This window comes from Antechinus flavipes, chromosome 3 (assembly GCF_016432865.1).
Source record: "Antechinus flavipes isolate AdamAnt ecotype Samford, QLD, Australia chromosome 3, AdamAnt_v2, whole genome shotgun sequence".
In the NCBI taxonomy this organism is placed as follows: domain Eukaryota; kingdom Metazoa; phylum Chordata; class Mammalia; order Dasyuromorphia; family Dasyuridae; genus Antechinus; species Antechinus flavipes.
In genome coordinates, this window is record NC_067400.1 from 244,518,782 (window position 1) to 244,540,808 (window position 22,027).

Genomic DNA, 22,027 nt, shown 5'->3' on the forward strand with positions numbered 1-22,027 from the left:
AGTCACAGAGAACTCTAACCTTGGCAAAATAGGGGAAGAATTCCAATTCCTTTTCCCCCAACCTCAGTCTTTAATAATATTAATATTTGAATCTTCTTTCTAACCAGATTGACATATATACCTTTTCCATTCCAAACTCCAAGAAAGAAAAAAATTGACACAAAGCCATGGTTTGCTCATGTCACATTTACTTTATTGATGGCCAGTGGTGGTATTCTTACAGTGTGGTGAACCTATGTTAGAAATTTTAAGATTTTGAGAAAGATCGTCTGAGACATACAGCCTTGGGAGATCCCAGTGGGGATTTGAAGCCTTAATATTATGATGGAACTCTCTCACAGAATCTCCAAAGCTGGGCAGCACTTACTCCTTCCTGTCATATGAAGCATGGCTAACAGAAACTAACATCCTGACTACAGAGACACACCTGTCTAAAAATCCAGCTGTGACCTGCTTATATTAGGTTGTGTCACGTGTGAGGAACCTTTGAATTACCTGGAGGCACTTTATTAAATGTATATGACTTCCCACTCTCTCTAGTTCAATTTCTCTTCACATTGATTGGCTCAGTTGTTGATTCTTCTTCATCTCGTTTATTGGAGGTTAACACCAGGAACACTCTCAGTCACTTGAAGATGTTATTAAAAACAGCATAGGACAATGGCCATTTCTGCAAACCAGCCAGGTGATGGGATTTGGGTTTTTAACATTTAGATTTTTGGATCATCACTAACATCACAGCTCTTTAGATTTTAGGCCTCAAGGCCCAATGTCTCAGACTCTCTCAAACCTTCATCCCATCTAAGAAAATGAAAATAACAACAACAAAAGAGGGAATAGAGCAGAGGAAAATAAACAACCTTGACTTTTCTACATTTTCCCCTGGTATCTATGCAATGGCTTTGTGAGGAAAGACTGCGGATGGAGGCAGCCTATGTGACTCACAAGGTCTCAGCCTAAGAAGAGGGAGCCAAGGTGGGCTTCTCCTCACGAGATACAGGGATGGATCGATCGCTGTGGCTTGCATCCATATTAGAGTGGATCTTGGGACCAGAGAAGGTCAGCATGCCATCAGCAGATAGGGAGCAGGAAATGGAGGCCTGATCCACGTTGGAAGGCAGGCGGTATCGACGATGGAATTCACGGGAAATGTAGCCGTGGTCATCCTGGCAGAAGGCAAAGATGGGAAAGAATGGTTATTCAAAGGCAGGGAGCCATCCACACTCTCCTGAGATTATTGGAATTCCACGCCCAAGAATTCTCATTCTAAAATGAGATAGTGGATGTTAATCTCCACAATAATAACAATATCCATTATCCACCACAATAAATAAAAATTGGAAATTCTTCTGGCTATATGTAACATGTATTTTGCATATTTGGAATAGGCATAAAACTACCACAATTTTGGCCATTATATAGAGATTTGATCTGGGGATAATCCTGATGAATTTACTAAAGGGTATTTTAGGACTTTGTATCTTCCTATGAAGATAGCATCATTGAAAGAATTGGGAAACAACTGTACCTCAGGGAGGATTAGGGCTCTAAAGTCTCATTGATTGAAATAAATTGATTAGGATGGGTTACAGATGGTACAGTATATGAAGACAGGAATAACTGAGTTCAAATCTGACCTCAGACTTTACTAATTGCAGGCCCTGGAGAAATCATTTGACTTCTGCTTCAATTTCCTTCATTGTAAAATAATAATAGCACCTACCTCCCAGGTTTGTTGTGAGGATCGAAGGAGATAAAATTTCTAACACACTTGAACATCAAACAGACTAGAGAACAGCAGAGTTAGAACAAATCTTGGGCAGGTTTGAAGTGGAGTCTGTATATGCATGCAGCCTTTCTCAATTGAGAACTGGTAATGGCAGCCTTGAGGCAGAAGTACAATGTAATTATACATACTCTTATCCATAGAGCCTGAAAGAAGTCTTTGAAGGGCAGTGATGGAACCTCTTAATTATGTTCCTGGACCCTGCAATCTTGCTCCTAGCCATGAAAAGAGCAACTTCAGTCCCAAAGAGGACAGTTGTGCAAAAGGAAATTTTGTAGCTTTGTAGTGGAAGTTCCTGAACCTCAACCTTTTGAAGGAGCAGCAAAAAATCTTGAATTCTAACTTCCTGAATAGAGGTGGGTATTTCCTGGCAATTTTGAAATCTAGCTTTTTTAAAGAGAAGACAGAGTTGTTGGATACTGTCAGCTATTTGAACAGACAAAAGATTGTGTGTATGGCCCAATAGCTGGAGAATTATCAAGAGACTGAGCCACAAAATGGAGGAAAAAAAAGACTTAGACTTTGCTCTTTACTACTACCAAACATTATCTGAAAAAAATGCAGGGACAATGGAAAAAGGGTTTCTTCTCTACCAAACCCAAACAAATTTCTTGAGTTTAGGGAACTTTTCTACTATTAGCTTAAAGTAGTAACATTAGGTTGGAGTGCCATCTGTATCCCTGGAATGAAAGTGGGACTCACTAAAGTGTTGGACAGAAGGGATTGTTGCATATTTAGCAACCTCAAATTCATTTCCCTTTCGTGCATAATTCAAACAAGAAATGCCCAAACTCCTGACCTGAGTGCATGCCAACTGAAATTATAATGTAATTGAGAAATGTTTGACAAAATAAATAAAAGTATGATACAACAGATAAAATTTTAACTGGTGGTATTATATAAAGCAATTTGCAGCCTGTGGTTATCTATTTCTATATGGGTTTTGACACCCACTGACCCAAACAAGTCATTATAGATCTATGTCCCTGGAGACCAGCAGAGGGACCAGGGGTAAGGAAGTAAGGAAGATTGGGGAGGATCATAGTCACCGAGAAAGTGTAGAAAATTTCAATTTTTTGTGGAATAATTTGTTTCTTTTATGTATTTTCTAAATTTTTGTAGAGGTAAAAATACTATCCTCCAGACAATGTTTGTTGTTATATTAAGGGCTTGGAAGAGTCCTTGGAAAACTGATTTGGCTACAACTCTGGAGACTTAGACACAAGCTATAATCTGATATTTCTTGGAGAAAATTTTGAGAGGGAACAAAATGAGTCAGAGATAATTTTTTAGAAGTATCCCAATATTGAATCTAGTTCAGATAAATGCAGAGCTTAGAGTTTGGGGCCATGGATTATATAAGGAGATGTAGTTTCTTTCTTTTAATGGCATTTGAGGTACTTGCCAGATACACCTCTATTTCAAAACAAGAACTTTGTTAAAATGGAATCTTTACAGTAGGTTTGTAGGCTTTATGTGATCACTCTATGACCAGGATATTAGTTCTTCTAAATGCAACACTTTAATTTTTGTATTAAAATAATGCTTCAGTAAAAAAAAAAAAGAGTTCCATTATATTTTTAAATTTTTTTACATACATATATGGGGCAATTAGATAGCATAGTGGATAGATCACTGGATTTGGAATAAGGAAGACTCATTTTCATGAGTTAAAATATGGCCTCATTCACGTAGCAATTATGTGACCGTAGGCAAGTCATTTAACCTCAATTTTCTTAACTGTATAATGAGTTGGAGAAGGAAAAGGCAAACTACTCTATTATCTTTGCCCAGAAACCCCAAGTGGAGTTAGGCATGAAGAGTTAGACTGAAACAAGTCAATAATACACAATATATGTGAATACACACACACATAAGGTTAGGGCTTATAGTAATAAAGCAACATAGAACAAAAAGCTTAAGTGAAGATTAGTTTCAAAACTCTTGCATAGCTTCTGATTTTATAAATTCAACTATACTCTCTTTTCTATAAGCTGAGGATATCAATTATTTAATTAAGATAAGATGGAGAAATATCTCATTGGCTAGATGAAATTAAAGTGGTCCCAGGAATTAAATTAAAATATCCCAGGAACAGAGAGGTAGCTTTAGGTGCCATGATTCTTCAGAAAGGAAAACTATGGATTTTTTCTTAAGTTCTTCATGTTTCAGGAAAGGCTATCACTTTGAGAAGAACATTAAGACTTCTGCTAACATTCAGTTGCATTTCAATTCAATTCAATCAACATTTAAAGTATTACATGGTCTTATTTCAATTTTGCATATTGTGTGTGGAAAATTTTCAAACCTAGGACTATTTTGTTTGTTCTTCTCATTTATACTAGTCATCTTTCCATGTGAAAATTCAGATGTTCTGTATCTGCTTTAGATAGCATATTTGCTTTAGCTTTTCCTGAATCAAAACACAGTTCAGCATTTGATTGTGATGGATCAAGATGTGCCTGAATATTTCCATGATATTTCTGTTTACATTTAATTTAAGACAATCATATAGATGAATGGTGAAATTATATAGATTGGGACAATAATATTAGTAATGAGTCTCATTATTTACTTAGTTCCTTTCTGTCATGTGCCTTAAAGGCAATTTGCTCAATTCAAGCATTTTTTAAGCATTTATTTATTAAGCAAGGAAATGTTCTAGTCTCTGGGAATATAAAGACAAAAAAAGAAACTATCCATATTTAAGGAATTTAGCACAAATCTTGGTTCAATTATTTAAATTGTTCTCCTGGCAAAAGAGATGCCTTTGGTATAGAAAAGAGATCATAAAATCCCCTCTCTGACACTAACAATTATCATAATATTCATGAATTTCAGGCACCTTTCTAAGACTATAAATTATAAATAGGTTGGGGCAGCTAGGTGAAGTAGTGAATAGAGCACCAGCCCTGAAGTTAGGAGGACCTGAGTTCAAATCTGATCTCAGACACTAAATACTTTCTTGCTGTGTGACACCCTGGGAAAATCACTTAACCCCAATTGACTCAGGAAAAAAAAATTAAATAGGTTGTTATCTGTTTTCAGGTAGGAGTTCCCACATGAGGAAAGCATAAATCTTATATGTACTGAACTATTTCCCCAACAGTACAAATGGGCTGATGGAGCAATTGAGAAAGAAAGTTGGACAATTTTTGCAGAATGCTTTAACAACTCCCTTGGCAATAGAGGCATATTTGAAGTCCAATACTGCCACTTGTGTTGGCGTTCTGTCAGACTGCCCTGCCGATAATGCTAAAAAAGATTTTATCTTCTAAGAGGTTATTGAGGATACATTAGAACCCTCAGAAGAAACTGATCTAATTAAAATAATCTATTCACAGGTTCTATTCTCTCTGACTCAACTCTTCCTCTTTCTCAGCCCAATTATAAGACTTCCAAAAAACATAAGAAAATAAACCACAAATGGTTTGCTAATGATGGATGCTAATGACTTCTTACCTGTCTTTCACTGTGCTTCCCATGAATTTCCACAAAGTCATCCAACACCTTCACAGTCAAGTCTTCAGGAGAGAAATGTTTAACATCCAGGAAGATAACAAACTTGTCTCGGTCAGATCTCACCTGAAATTAAAATGTCACATGCAGATTTACCAACTATTTGGCAGAGCCTGTTGATGGACAAGGAAACAATTCTCTTCCAAGTTCCCTGAGATGGATTGTAGAAAACTAAAGGAATTAAAATTGATCTGTGGCTCCTTCCATTTTTAAGATAGGGGATGTAGAATAAGAGACTCTAAAAGCAAAATGAGGTGGGTTGAGTTATTTGCTGAATCTGGTCTCCATAGACAGAGTCTTTAAGTTCCAAAAAAAGAATTTCGGTTTTCTCAATAAAAGGTTTTAAATTTGTTTATTTTGCCTAAGTGTTCTGCATAATCGTCTCCACTCTGCGGTTAACTTCACATATCTAGACAGTACTACCACTTCTATCTTGTCAAGAGGTTTAAAAAAACTATTCTCGATTCATTTTAAGACTCTTAAGAATCTTTCTGCTTTAGTTGGAACAGAAGGTTTTGCAAGGGTCAATGCTGAAAAATTGCCCATGCATATATCTTGTAAATAAAAAGCTATAATTAAAAAAAAGAATCTTTCTGTTTCAAGTGATGGATGATCTGATTATTGCTGTCTTTGTTTCACATAACCCATTTTTCCTTTAGACATTTGGGCTTTACTTGGTAAGCACTTTTACTAATAGGTTCATTGCAGCATAATGGATGGCACATTTAGAAATTAAAATTAAATCCTACTTTTGACAGCTATTAACTGAGTGACCACAGGCAAATCACTTACCCTCTCTAAATATTATTTTCCTCATTTGTAAAAAGGAAGATAATAATCTTTGGCATACTTACTTTACAAGGTTTTTGTGAGGATTAAATGAAATATAGCATGTATCAGCACCTTGCCCCCTTTCAAATGCTTTACAAATATTATTATTATACTTCTTTTCCTTAACCAGCCCTTTTACCAGTTCCTTAGATTTTTGTCGGGTTCCTTTTGGTGCCTTTCCCCCCCTTTTTTTCGAGCAGGCACAGGGAGATTCTACTAAATCAAAAGGGAAACGATTCTAATCTTTCTGCGATTTGCTGGAGAGGAAATCCTGGATCAACTGACTTGCAAGATACAAGGAAGCACCCACCCCCAGCCTGGCTTTCACAGCCCAGAGCAGACAGTTGGGGAAGCAGCTGAACACAAACAACTTGCATTTGCCAACAACTTGCCTTGGTAGGGTTGTTCTTGGGGTTTCCAGCATGTGGTTTGTGCATTTCAAACCACACATGGGTCATGAGCTGATGGGAGGAAAAGAGAACGGTCTTGCTCAGTTTGGATTTATCTTCAGCTCCCCCCTTCCCAGAGACATGGAGTAGAACTAGAGTACAATTCTGCTGCTGCACTATTTCTCCATTAGAGGTGCAGTCAGGCAGGTAGTTAAAGAATTGTAAGTTCTGTTTTTGCTTGATCAAGTGGAGACATCTATTACTCAGAGAATTCAGAGGGGGACTTGGGAGAGGGAAATAAGACAGGTCAGTGAATCTTATGCATCTGCCACATGCAACATAAATGACAGAGCCTGAGGATCTCGCTCTAAATATAGTGTAAGTTGCTGCAGCAGACATAGTCCAACCATATTTTCCTGCTACAAAAGGTCTCTGGGTCATCATCACCTTTGGCTATCTATAAGAAAATTGACAAAGGAAAAGGGTAGCTACTGCGGAGAATAAAAAATTCTTACCTCAGAAATGCCTGATTCCAACACAGTTCGGAAGAGTGACTGCCTGTAATAAGGGCTGATGGTGGAGGAGAGGAAAGGCAAGAGGTCATATTCAAAAAGGCCTTCTCCAAAAAATTGGTCAAACAAGCGACTTGGATATAAGGATCCAAGAGCGCGTTTGAACCAGGGATGCTGGATAGTTATGTCCATGTTTCTCCCTGCTGGCAACTAGGTGGAGAGTTGAGAAGACAATGCGAGCACTTTAGGGAGAGTGGTAGTGTTCCCTGGGCTGCATAACATGGGGTTGCAAAACATCCCCTATATATACCCCTTTGACTGAATGAAGGCATTAAGTGGGATTTTTCTGGAAAGACATGAACTCATGGTGAAAGCATTCCAGTCAGCAGAAATGCACAGGAAAACCTGAGAGTGACATTTGGGGCAGAATTCAGGTTGTCCTGAATGGTGACTGCTCTCTATTTTCTAGGTTTGTCACTTTTCAGATGGAGTAGGTTTATTATCAATTAGTTTTAGTCACAAGTCATATTCTCACTTTCTTTTCAGTTTTTTTCAGGAAATTGACCTGAGAGGAATTATATAACTTGAGTATTCATGTTTTGGGGTGTAACATTTTTAGTGCATGTTCATAAAATTTTATCAGTATTTATACTTTATACATATAGATATGTGTGTATATATATAGAATATGCATTCTAATATACAGCTATATATACATATAGAATCATATGATGGAATTACCTTATCCATCTAACCCCAGTTCTGTTGAGGATATCACAATTTTTGCAGTCATTCAGTTGTCTAACCTTGGAGTCTTCCTTTACTTTTTCTTCACTTTCACACCATCTATCCTTATACCTACTTAGTTGTCAAGGCTTATCAATTCTATCTTCACAAAATCTTTCACATCCATCCCCTTTCTATCAAGACCACTAATAGAGAGATCAATACATTATCAATTCTCTCTGAGACAATAATAGCATTCGAATTGATTTCCTTGCCACTAATTTCTGTCCTCTCCAATCCCATCTTCATCCAATTGTCAAAATAACCTTAAATCCCCACCTGACCGTGTCACTTCCCTGATCAAAAATCTTCATTGATTTCCTTTTATTTCTAGAATAAAATGTCAAATTCTCAGTCTGATAATTGCAGTATGCTATGGCTGGCCTGATTTCTGATGTCTGTTTACCTTTGTAGCTTTATTTCATATTATTCCTTTTTAAGAACGTCACATTGTAGTCCAAATAGACTGCTAAGAATTATCTAAACTCTACATTTGACTTCCTGTCTTCATACATTAACACAATCTGTCCTAGCAACTGAAATTTACTCTCTCCTTACCTTCACTTCTCAAAATTCTTAATTTATTTTTAATAATTTTTTTTAATTGGTGTTGTGTATAGAGCACCAGCCCTGAAGTCAGGAGGACCTGAATTCAAATCTGGCCTCAAATACTTAACACTTCCTGGCTGTGTGACCCTGGGCAAGTCACTTAACCCCAATTGCCTCAGCCAAAAAAAAATAATAATAATTGCTCTTTTGTGCGGCCTTCTATAATCCATGCTCTCCTTTTGCTTCTGTAGGAATTTTGGGTTTTGGATCCTTCACTTCATTAAATATTTACTCAAAAGGTGTCAGTAGATGTGAGGGATACAAAGAAGAGAAAAAATGAGCTCTTGCCCTAAAGTTGATAATCTATTGGAGAGAAATAACTTAGAAACAGCCAAGTCAATACAAAAATACAAAGTAATTGATAAAGTAAACAACTAGGAGGATCAAGAAAGTCTTCTTGTAGGATGTGGCTTATGAACTGGACTTTCAAGGAAGCTTCAAGAATTCTAAAAGATAAAGGAATAGCATTGTAGGCATGAGGGATACTTCCTTCAGTCATAAAGAAGATGGAAAGTCCTGAAAGAGTAAACACAAGGAAGTCAGTATGGTTGGAACACAGATTATGTTTGAGAGAGCAATATGAAATCTATCTGAAAAGATAAATTGTAACTAGATTATGAAGGATTTTAAATGACAAAAGAGTCTTATCCTAGAAACAATAGGGAGTGATTGAAGCATTTCTTCTTGATGCAATGACTCACTTCCAAATCTCCTTGGCTTATATAATCACCCAGAGAAATCTAGATAATTTTGATTCTGGCTCATTTCATTTTCCAAGAATGATCCTCAGCTATTCTGCAAGTACTTAAATGAATAGCATTAAACATTAGAAATGTTTTATTTGTATAGAGGAGAAAAATGTAAGGACATTTACCTGAGCCCATAAATAATCAAGATTTTTCTTTCTTCCCACAAAAAAAACCACTTAATCCTCCTCCTAATTTATAGTAATATGTGGCTTGTTTTCACTAGACAGTCAGACTTTACCTACGACCAGATCACATACTCCATATGGTTCATAATACCAATAAGGGCCAAGGTCCACTTTAGCATCTTCTTCAGTATGGTTTCTACTTTATTGCCTTTTGTTTCTTTTTAATTTTTCTTTATTTTATTTTTCATTTATGGAATAAAACAAGCATTTCCATAGCATAGTATAATTTTAAAAAAATGATTACACATGAAACTGCAAATCTACTATGTGCAATTTTCTATTCCTTTCATATATTATCATGTAAATTTATCTCCCCCCCCTTTTTTTTCCCCTCCTCCCCACCTTAGAGATGATTACCATTAGATACTAATAGAAATGTCTATTTACTTTTATTTACTAATTCTTTCTCTGGATTCAGATAGTGTCTTCCTTCATGTGACTTATTTGCTCAAAGTTGCTTTTGATCATGACTTTCAAATAGACTAATAACTTTTATGTTTTCTGTCTTCAATCTATTTTCCAGGTCAATTATTTTTCCAATGAGATATTTAATCAATTTTTTCATTCTTTTGATTTTGTTTTCTTGTATCTTAATTTCTTATAAAGTCATTAGCTTTCATTTACTAAATTCTAATTTTTAAGGAATTATTTTCCCCAATGAGCTATTCCCATTTCTCCAATTTTGCTTTTTAAGGCATTTTTCTCCTCATTAACTTTTTGTATTTTCTTTTGTAACACTCTCAATTCTCTTCCTAATTTTTCCTCTGTCTCTCTCTTACTTGATTCTCAAAATCCTTTTTGAGTTCTTCCATAGCCTGAGACCAATTCTTAGACCAATTCTTACTTTTCTTAGAGGCTTTGGATATAGGAGCTTTGACTTTGTTATTTTCTTCTGAGTGTGTGTTTTAATCTTCCTTGTCACCATAGTAACTTTCTATGATTAGAAACTTTTTCTGTTGTCTGCTCATTTCCCCAGTATATTACTTGGCTTTTAATTCTATTAAAGTTCTGTTTCTAGGGTGAAGAGTGCACTGTCCCAAGCTTCAGGGGTTTTGTGTAACTATTTTCAATCTTTCTAGGGACGTGATTCTAAAGAATGTCCCTGTCCCACTGAAGCTCTAAGTTCTACAGTCCTAAAGCACAAAGACCTTCTTCAGTGGTAATAAAGAGATCTCCAGTAAGCTGAGGGTTCCAGAAGCTGCTGCTGCCACTGCCACCCATGCCTACTCTTGGTTTCCTGGCTTCCTAAGACCCTCTCACTCTACTGACAAATCTTACCTGGTGACTTTCAAAGTCACCATTGGTGAATCCAGGCTGAGAGGTCTAGAAACCACCAGTGCTATAGCTGATTCAGAAGCTCCTAGGCCTATTCTGGCTTTCCTGGTGTTGAAGTTGGGGCAGGAACTAGAACTGCACTGGTGTGGTCTGCACTGGGACTGCATAATGAGCTCCCTCTCTAGTGCCACAGATCTTTCCTGCTGACCTTTCAAGTCTTTAGAGTGAGAGGTCTGGAAACCACTAGTATTGCTGCTTATCCAGAGGTCCCTAGACCAGACTGTCTTTGCTGAAGTCCAGGCTGAGACCAGAGTAGAGTTGTGCTGGCACAACCTACACTGGGACTGTGCCCTGAACTCCCACCCTGGTGCCACAGACTTTTCCTACTATTAAGTTGCCTTTGACTGGAAAATATTCTACTCCATCTTTTTGGGTGTTAATGTATTCTAAAAATTTGTTTAGAGTCATTAATTAAAGGAATTTAGAGTGGTTTGAGGGAGAGGTTTGAGAGAACTATCTTAGTTCCACCCATCCAAAGTTGTTCTTAAAACAATATTGCTGTTACTGTATACAACATTGTTTTAATTTTGTGCTTTTAATTCTTCATTATTTCATGCAAGTCTATCCATTTTTTTTAAGATTATTGAGCTCACCATTTCTTTCAGCTCAGTAGTATTTTATCACAATCATATATCACAACTTGTTCAGCTATTCCCCAGTTTATGGGCATACCTACAATTTCTATTTATTTTGCCACCACAACGAGAGCTGCTACAAATATTTCAGGACATATAGGTTCTTTTCTTTATTCCCTAATCATCTTTGGAAATAGACCTAGTAGTGATATTACTGGGTCAAAGGGAAAGACAATTTAATAATCTTTGGGTATAATTCCAAATTAATGCTCAAAATGGTTGGATTAGTTTACAATTCTACCAAAAATGAACTAGTGTTCCAATTTTTCCCACATCCTCTTCAATATTTGTTGCTTTCAATCATTTTAGCTAATATGAGAAGTATAAAATAACCCTGGGGTTAATTTAATTTGCTTTTCTCTAATCAATAATGATTTACAACATTTTATATGACTATAAATTGTTTTGATTTCTTGACCATTTATCAATTAGGGAGTGACTCATATTCTTATACATTTGACAAAGTGCTTATTTATTTGAGATATGAGACCTTTATGTGAGAAACAGTCTATAAAATTTCCTCGCACTCCCCTCCCCCCGCCCCCAACCCTCTAATTTTCTTCTTTCCTTTTGATCTGGGCTACATTTGCTTTATTTATACAAAAACTTTTTCATCTTCTTCTCTGGTCTTTGGTTCTATGCTATCTTGTCCTATAAATTTTTTTACTCCTTTAATGTCCTAATTTTAAAGTCACTCTTTATTAAGTACTCACTATGTACTTTTGTTAGTCAACAAATATTTATTAAGCACCTTCTAAAGTGCTAGGCCAATTTGTACTAAGTGCCAGAGATACAAAGCAAAGCAAAAGATAGTCACAGACCTTGAGAAGCTGACATCTAAGAGGGAAACAACATGCAAACAAATATGTACAATCTAGCTATATACAGGATAAGTGGGAAATAATCAATAGAGAGAAGACATTGGAATTAAAAAAAATTTGAGAGGGGTTTTCTATAAAAAGTAGGATTTTAACTGGGACTTAAATAGAAAAATTTAATAAATCAGGAGACAGAAATAAGAAGGGAGATCATTCCAAGCATGGGGGACAGCCAAAAAAAAAGTTATCTGGAGTCAGGAGATGGAATGTCTTCTTGAAGGAACACCAAGGAAGCTTGTGTCAATGGATCAAATAGTATATGGTATGGTGGAAAGAATATAGGATAGAAGAAGCCTCAAAAGGTAGGTTTGTGAGAGGAAATGCCATAAAGGAATTTTATATTTTGTCCTGAAGTTAGTAGGATAATATTTATTAAGTAGGAGGGTGACATGGTAAGAACTGTGCCTTAGAAAAATCATTTTGGCAGCTAAGTGAAAGATGGACTGGAATGGAGAGATACTTGAGGCAAGCAGATTTATCAGCAGAATATTGCAATGGTCCCAACAAGAGGTGATAAGGGCCAGTACCAGAATAGTGGCAGTATCAGAGAAGAGAAGAGGGTATACTTGAGAAATGTTGCAAAGGTGAAATCAATAGTTCTTTGCAATAGATTATATATTCGTGTGAAGGAGTGACATAATGAGGAAATGAGGATAACACCTAGGTATGAGCCGGGGGACTGGAAGGATGGTAGTATACTTGACAGTATTGACAAGGGGAAGCATTTAGGGAAAAAGAGAATGTGTTCAGTTTTGGTCATGTTGAGTTTTAGATGTCCAAAGAAAGAGGAGTCAAGATAGTAGATTAGCAGGAAATGGCACAGCCAAGTTCCCCTTCATAACACTTTCCCAAACAGACCTAGAAAATACAAGAAAGGGTTATTTGTCCAGCCTAGCTCATCAGAGGGAAACAGACAAGGGAGTAGTCTGTGGACCCTGGAAAGTCAGGCCAGGAGTATTCTGAGCTTCTCTGTGCCCACGGAGAGATTGTGCACCAAGAACAGAGGATGGTCTCAGATCTATACAAAGATACTATGATGGCCACAGATGCCACTTGGCAGGTTTATTGCCCAACCCTCACAGATTCAGAGCATTCTGAGAATAAACTAAATTAGGCAATGTACCTAAAAAGGAGAAAGTTCACAATCAAACAATATCAGTATGGCTCAGATCTGAGCCAAGCAAGGTTTCATTTCTAGTATTTGGCTCAATCTGTAGAATAAAAACTAAGGAAAGAATACCAGACCAAAAAAGATACTAAAATTCAGTCACTGTGAAGCAATAGAAATTTCCAATTGGCTGATAGGGGCTGTTTAAAAGCATTCTACTATTACTCAGACCAAAACCTAGGTCAACTCAGGCTAGGGATCATTTACTCTGAATCAGACTAGTTTGGAGCACGAACAGCTTGCAAATCTTTTAGTTTGTTCCTGAGATCTTGGAATTACACAACACTCAATACCCCAAGAAAGCAGCAACAGGACTAGCTCAGACCTTCCTTCCAAGAGTGCTGCAGAAGCCAGCCACAACATTAAAAGCAAAGTAAAAAAGTAGATTGGAGGAATAGGAAATTTTTTTAAAAGAATACAATTATAATGAATGTTATGATGTTATGATGACAGGGAAAATTAAAACACAAAATGAAAATGAAAATGACTACAAGATATCTACAAGCACTGCATCAGAGTAAAACACAGCTTTGGGCATAAACTTAACTACAATTTTTGGAAGAAATGATGTAAAAGTTTTGTTTAATGAGTTTAAAATATTTTAACAAGTGAAATGAGAGAGCTTGAGGGGAAAAATGTAAGAGAAATGAGAGTTATGAAAGAAAAAAATTGGAAAGGAAATTTCTTGGCTCAAGAGTTACAAAACCTTGCCTGAAAATTAGAATGAGCCAAAGAGAAGCCAATGACTCCATGAAATATCAGAAAACTCTATAATAGCTTCAGGGCCAGATGATGGAGTGAACTGACCAGTTCTCCCAAACCAGTGCTCTAAAAACACTTTTTAAAAATGTGTCAAATCAAATTATGAGTGGAATAATCAAAAAATCATAGGGACTCATTTTTCCAGCCTAGGACATTTTTTTTGATTGGCATTCCTTTTATTCATAAAAACCTAAGACATTTTAAGAGGACAAAAAGAAAGATCTGTGGAGCTGAGGTATAGGCTGACCAAAAGTGTAGCATAGTAGAAGCACTGGAGACAGTGGCAACAAGGCAGTGGCAGTAGAAGTAGTGGTGATATCAGAGGTTCTCAAGGTAAGGAGACTAAATACCTTGTCAGAAAAATGTTACAGATATTCACCCCGTTCTTGCACTGAGCACAGGACCAGACACCATTTGGCAATTTCACAGCTCATTACTCAGTTCTAAGTCATAGTTCCAAGGCAGTGAGGAGCAGTTCTGCTTCTTACCCAGATAGGGTCTCTCCTCCCTTGTGAGCACAGATTATGACCATTAACAGACTATAATCAATAGTGACTAGAATCCTTCTAGGATCACACCACACTGGAAGAACTAAAAACCCTATAAGCTCCCAAATATAGTCACGGAACCTTAGCCTAGCCATCTACCATAGAAGTGAGCAGAGCCCAAGTAAAATAAAGTCCAAAGTCAAGAAAAAGGCTGGAAAATGAGTGAAAAACAAAGGAAAAAACTTGACTAAAGAAAGTTTCTTCAGTGCCAGGGAAGCTCAAGGCACAAACTCAGAAGATATTGACATGAAAACATCTAAAAACAAAGCCTCAAAGGAAAAAGCAGATTGCACATAAACCCACACAAATTCAAAGAAGAGTTAACAAAAATATAAAAAGATTGGAAAAATGATCTTAAATAATCAAAATACAGTACCAATTTCCACTGAAAATACTATAAAGCACAGGAATAAACAGAGCTTTCCTTAAAATCACAAGTAATATCAATCTTTAAAAAAAAAAAAGAAAGTATTTTGTGTAATAGAGAGAAGTTAGAAGTCTTTGTAAGAAGATCAAGGGTAAAGCAAAATTTTCCATAATCACCACTATTATCCAATGCTAGAAATGCTAGCTATAGCCATAAGGAAAGAAAAAGAAATTAAAGGAATAAGCAGAATAAAAGAAGAAACAAAACTATCAGTTTTTGAAGATATAATGGTTTATTTGGAAAACCCCAAACTAAATTAAAAAAAAAAAAAACAACAACTAATCAAAACAATTAACAGCTTCAGAAAAGTGGCACTATATAAAATCAAATCACCAATATTTGTGTATATTACTAATAAAACTCAGCAGAAAAAGATAGAAAGAGAAATTCTATTTGAAATATATAGACAATATGAAATACTGAGTTTACATGCCAAGACCCACACAGGAACTATATTAATATAGTTACAAAACACTCATCACACAATAAAGACAGATCTAAATAACTGGAGAAATGGTAAATTGAGCCAATATAACAAAAATGACAATATTATCTAAATTAATTTACTTTTTCAGTGCTATGTCCATTAAACTAATAGATGATTACTTTCTAGAGTTAGAAAAAAATAACAAACTCTTCTGGAGGAAGAAAAGGTCAAGAAAAGTAAAGGAATCAGGGAAGAAGGGAGGGGAAATGTGAAGGAAGGGCCTAACAGTACCAGATCTCAAATTATACTACAAAGTTGATAAGCAAAGTAGAGTATGAAAGAAGTAGGGAAGATATCTGTCATATCTTTGGATAAGGGGAAGAGTTTGTGATCAAACAAGAGACACATGAAATATATAATTTTGATAGCATAAAGTTAAAAAATTTTTTGAATAAACAAAATCAAAAAGGGGTGGGGGTGGGGAAATCATTGCAGCAACTTTCTTTGATAAACATAAAAATTTTCTTTCTTTCTTTCTTTCTTTTTTTTTTTTTTTGCTGAGGCAATTGGGGTTAAGTGACTTGCCCACGGTCTCACACTAGGAAGTATTAAGTGTCAGAGACCAGATTTGAACTCAGGTCTTCCTGACTTCAGGGCTAGTGCTCTATCCATTGTGCCACCTAGCTGCCCCTAAACATCTCATTTAAAATATATATATAGGGAATGTAATTAAATTTTCTCAATTGATAAATGGTCAGTTTTCAGGAAAAATAAATCTTTCAATAGCTAGGGGGAAAAAAGGCTCTAACCCACTAAATAAGAGAAATGCAAATTAAGACAAGTTTGAGATACCACTTCATATCCGTCAGATTGATTAAGATGACAAAAACGGAAAATGGCAAATGCTGCAATGATGTGAAAAAATAGATATCCTACTCTACTAACACTTTAGTGATGGAGCTGTAAATTAGTCTAATCATTCTGGAAAGTAATTTGCAACTATTCCCAAAATACTACTAAATTGTACATACACTTTTGCCCAGCAAACAAAGCAAAATTTATACCACAGTGGCAAAAGAGTGGAAATAAAGGGAATGCCTATCAAATAGGAAATGACTGACTATGTTATGACATATAAATATGATGAAAGAATAATGTACTTCAAGAACTGATGATAGGAATAGTTTTGGAAAATCTGAGTAAAGTGAAAAGTATCAGGAAGACCTGAGTTCAAATCCAGCCTCAGTCACTAGCTAAGAGATCCTGGGCAAATCATTTATTATTTTTACTGCTGCTACTGATGCTCCTACTACAAAGTAGGGGATGTAATTAAGAGTTTAATAGCATCTTGTTTTCAATCTTTCTTCATTTCATGATCATGAGAATTACCCTATAATCATATTACCACTTTCTAGTGAACTTTTCTAGGGAATTTCATGGGAAAGAAAATTGGGAAATACTGTGATTTGTCTTTAGATAACAGTTCTCCCCAGCAAATCCATAACTTGGTCCCCTAAAGCCTTCTTGAGAAGTTGTTCAGTGGGTGTCATACTGGCAGCTTATTATTAGCTTCAGATTAGAATTAACAAAGGGTTACAATAGAATTATTCATTCTGGAGCCTTAGCTATTGTCCTTTCTTCTGAGGCCCATATACTGCCCCCTTTGCCAGGCTTATATATTACCACTGTTACTCTATTTTATAACCTGGATATTATCCCCTTCTAGTCCAAATATTGTTCTTTTCCCATACCCAGACACCAGCAAAAATGCTCAGACAAAAAATATGTTTCTGAAAGAAGAAGGAGATCAGTATCTCTAGATCAAAAAGTATATATGGGATGGGAATAGGGAATATCTAGGATGGGGATGGTAGAATGGAGAATAAGGCATAAAGAGCTTTGAACATTAAGCAGAGAATTTGTATTTGATCCTAGATAAGCATAAGGAGGCATTAGAATTATTTTGAGTAAAAAACTGAAAACATCAGACTTAAGCTTTGGGAAAATCACTTTGGCATATGAATGGAGGATGGATAGGATTGGAAAGAGACTTGAGGCAGACTCACCCACTAGCAGGCTATTACAATAGTTCCAGCAGGAATGATGAGAGCTTGGACCAAGATGATAACAGTATCAGAGAATAAAAGGTTCATATCTGAGAGATAATGGAAAGATGAAATCAATAGACCTTGGCAATAGATTGGATATGGGATTAAAAGATAGTAAAAAGTTCAAGACAACATCTAAGTATGAACCTGAGGAACTAAAAGGATAGTAGTTCCCTAGATAATAATAACAAGGAAATTTATAAGAGGAAAGGGAAAGAAAATGATATGCACAGATACACATATATTTGGACTGTATACATTATTATGGATTTATGGATATTTTTAGCAAAGAAATTAGATTCAAAGATTTTTCCTAGTAAGCTGTTTCTTCTTAATTCTAACTACATGGTTTTTGTTTGTGCAAAAGCTTAGATTTTTATATAACTGATATTGTCCATTTAATCTTTTGTGATTTTCTTGATTCTTTTAGTCAAAAATTCCTTTTAAATTAGTCTTGAAAGGTAGTTCCTCTAATTTGTTTATGATGTGACTTTTTAATATTAAAGTTATGTATTCATTTAGATTTATTAATTTATGTTCTGAGGCCTAATTTTGTTTTGTCAGACTTCTGTTTAACTTTCCCAGAAGTTTACTTTCAAAAATGTTTTTATTAATGTCTCTTTTTTTGTATTACCATAATTTCCCAGAGAATTTCTTCCTTCTTCCTCCCGAAGAGCCATACCATGTAATTATCTTTTTAAAGATTAAAAAAAAAAGAAGAGGAAAAATCAATATAACTAATTGATTCAAATCTGACATTGAAAATATGTATAATGTACAAAACTTTTGAACCTCCCACCCTAGTCAACAGTCAACCTCCGCAACATTGACAATTCCCATGTTTTGTCAATTTTCAGGGTATGTCCCAGAAGTTTTTGTTGAATCATGAGTACTTACCCTTGTAGCTGGAGGCTTTGAGTTTATTGAACTCTACATTATTATATTCATTTGCCTCCATGTTGCCTACTTGTTTCACTTTTTAATCAATAATAGATATTTTTAATGATTATTTCTTTGTTATATAGTTTGAGAACAAATATTGCTTGCTATGACCCCTTTCCCCAATTTTTTTCACGATTTCCCTTAAGATTCCTTATCTTTTTTATTATTTTTTCTACTTGCATAAAAGAATACTCTGATAGTTTGGTATGACATTTCAACTGCAGACTAATTTAGGTAGTATCATTTTTTTAAATCATATTGACCCATCTAATTGAAAAAGTAATAGATTTTCAGTTCATTCTATTTCTATAAAGTATTTTCCAGTTATACTTTTATAATTCTTATGCATGTCTACTAGATGAATTTCCAGATATTTTGTATATTCTTTAGTTATGTTGAATGGAATTTCTTTTTATGTCTCTTCTTGCTATTTTTTGAGTGTGATATACAGAAGGATCTGCAGGTTTTTTCATATCCTTCTGTATTGAAATTATTTTTCCATTAATTTTTTATTTGACTCTATAGGCTTCTTCAAGTCATCATATCATCTATAAAAACAATTATAATTTTGTTTCCTGCTTGCCTATGATTATTTCTTCAATTTTTTTATTTGCATTATTGTATCCATATATATGAATAGCATATCTAAAATATTGTCAAGTAATAGTGGTAAAAATGGATACTCTTGTTTTACCAGGGAGAAAGGAAGAAACATTTATCAAACACATATAGGTACTAAAGTATTTTACAAATATTATCTCATTTGATCCTTTCAACAACTCTGAAAGGTAAGTGCTATTATTATGCCCATTTTATAGATGCAATAAACATAGGCTAAGTGATCTGCTCAGTTTAGAGTTAGCAAATTCTGAGATCAGTTTTGAACTTGGGTCTTCCTCACTAAGCCTAGCACTCTATTCACTGGGCTATATAGCTGCCTTTGCTACTTATTTAAAAGACTATAACACTTCTTTGCAGGTTATGTTAACTCTTGGTTTTAGATTGACATTATTTTTTCAAATTAAGGAATGATCCATTTATTCCTAAGCTTTAAATAATTTTTAATCAAAGGCTTTTCCCACACATATCATTTTTTCAATAGTATTTTATTTTTCCAAATACATGTAAAGATAATTTCAACATTCATTTTTGTAAAACTTTGTGTTCCAAATTTTTCTCCTTCCCTCCTGTATCTTCCCCCTTCAAGATAACAAGCAATTTAATATAGGTTAAAAATGTGCTATTCTTTTAAACATATTTCCACATTTGTCATGTTATACAAGAAAAATCAAATCAAAAGGGGAAAAATGACAAAAAAGAAGAAACAAACAAAAAGGTGAAAATATTATGCTTCAATCTATATATAGTCTCCACAGTTCTCTCTCTGGAAATGACTGATATTTTCCATTCCAAGTCTACAGGAATTGCCTTAAATCACCTCATTGTTGAGAAGAGCCAAGTCCATGAAGCTGATCATTACATAATCTTGTTGTTATTATGTACAATGTTCTCCTGGTTCTGCTCACTTCATTCAGCATGAATTATATGGTTTCTATTGTTTATTACTAACATGTTCTATTATGCTTACAATTTTCCTAGTATTGAACCAATCCTGTATTACTGATACAAATCTAATGATCATGATGTAACCTTTTCAATATATTTTTGTGATCCTCTTGCTAATACTTTTTTCAATCTGCTTGTATTGATAGTGGTATGTTATTTTCTTTCTCCGCCTTATCTTTCCTTAGTTAAGCCTATGTGATGGTTAAGCCAGAGTTATGATTGTCTTATAGGAATTCAGCAGGTATAGTCTGTCCCATATTTTTATAAATTTTGTAAACTGGAATTACTGTTTTGTGAATATTTGATAAAATTCACTTGTAAGCAAAAAACTGGAAACTGAGTATATCCCATCAGTTAGAGAATGGCTGAATAAGTTATGGTATATAAATGTTATGGAATATTATTGCTCTATAAGAAATGATCAGCAAGATGATTTCAGGAGACCTTTAGAGACTTTACATGAACTGATGCTAAGTGAAATGAGCAAAACCAGGAGATCATTGTACATGGTAACACCAAGAGTATATGATGATCAACTCTGAGACACATGGCTTTTATCAACAATAAGGTGATTCAGGCCAAGTCCAATAGACTTGTGATGGAGAGAGCCATCTGCATCCAGAAAGTGGACTATGGGGACTGAATGTGGATCACAATATAGTATTTTCACCTTTTTTGTTGTTGTTTGCTTGCTTTTTGTTTTTTGTTTTTTTTTTTTTTTTTTTTCACTTTTTTTCCTTTTGATCTGATTTTTCTTGTGCAGCATGATAATTGTGGAAATATGTATAGAAGAAGAGCGTATGTTTAACATATATTGGATTACTTAGCATCTAGGGGAGGAAGTGAAGGGAGAAAAAAATTTGGAGGACAAGATTTTGCAAGGGTGAATGTTGAAAATTATCCATGCATATGTTTTGAAAATAAAAAGCTTTAATAAAAAAATAAAATAAAATTCACTTGTAAATCTCTGGTTCTGAGGTCTTCTCCACTAACAACACAATACCTTGCCTTTAAGGAGTTCTGTAAAGCTTGTTCAATTTATTTTCTGAAATTAGATTATGCAAAGTCACTATTTCTTGTTCTGTTAATCTGAGTATTTTGGTTTTTTTATGAATATTCATGTATTTTGTTTGGGTTATCAGTTTTATTGGTATGTAATTGGTTGGAATAGTTTCTAATAATTTCTTATATTTCCTCTTCATTTTTTATGAATTCATATTTTTTTGTTTTTGATATTAGCCACTTGATTTTCTTTTGTTTTGCATTACCAATTGGTTATTCACATCTTCCCAGAATATAGTTCCTATTTTAAGTTTTCTTATTTTTAAATTTTCATTTTTATTTTCAATTCTGTTTATATTGGAATTTTCAGGCTATGTGTTTTTGAATATACATTTTAGAGTACGTATTTTTGTATATAATAGGCATTTTTTATTTGTTTTTTCTCTGGGGGGGGTTCTTTAATTTATTCTTCTTCTCCTTTATTGATGAAATTATTCAGAGATACAAAAATTTCCCTTAAGTACTATTTTACCTTCACCTTTTGGCATGTTGATTCATTTGTGGTAATTTTCCATAACGAAAGTATAGTTATCTTTTCCTCATCATGATTGCAATATATCACAGTTTGGCATAACAAATTAACTGGGAATTTTTTGAGAGTTTTCTAAAAGCTGCAGACAACAGGTGAAGGCCAGCAGATATCATAGAAACTTGGAAGATTTTGCAAGGGTGAATGTTGAAAATTATCCATGCATATGTTTTGAAAATAAAAAGCTTTAATAAAAAAATAAAATAAAATTCACTTGTAAATCTCTGGTTCTGAGGTCTCCTCTGCTACCAACACAATACTCTGCCTTTGAGGA

The 22,027-nt window shown here is 34.8% G+C and overlaps 2 protein-coding genes across 2 annotated transcripts in view; one reads left to right on the forward strand and one right to left on the reverse strand.

The window, feature by feature from the left end:
- CBS (cystathionine beta-synthase) overlaps window positions 1-22,027 on the forward strand; it is a 254,157-nt gene that overhangs the window by 91,696 nt on the left and 140,434 nt on the right. The window lies entirely within an intron of this gene.
- CRYAA (crystallin alpha A) lies at window positions 172-7,360 on the reverse strand. Its single transcript, XM_051984805.1, has 3 exons — window positions 7,041-7,360; window positions 5,249-5,371; window positions 172-1,166 (listed from the first exon to the last, which is right to left on the reverse strand). Exons 1-3 carry the CDS (start codon window positions 7,227-7,229, stop codon window positions 957-959), a joined length of 522 nt encoding a protein of 173 aa, XP_051840765.1. The 5' UTR covers window positions 7,230-7,360; the 3' UTR covers window positions 172-956.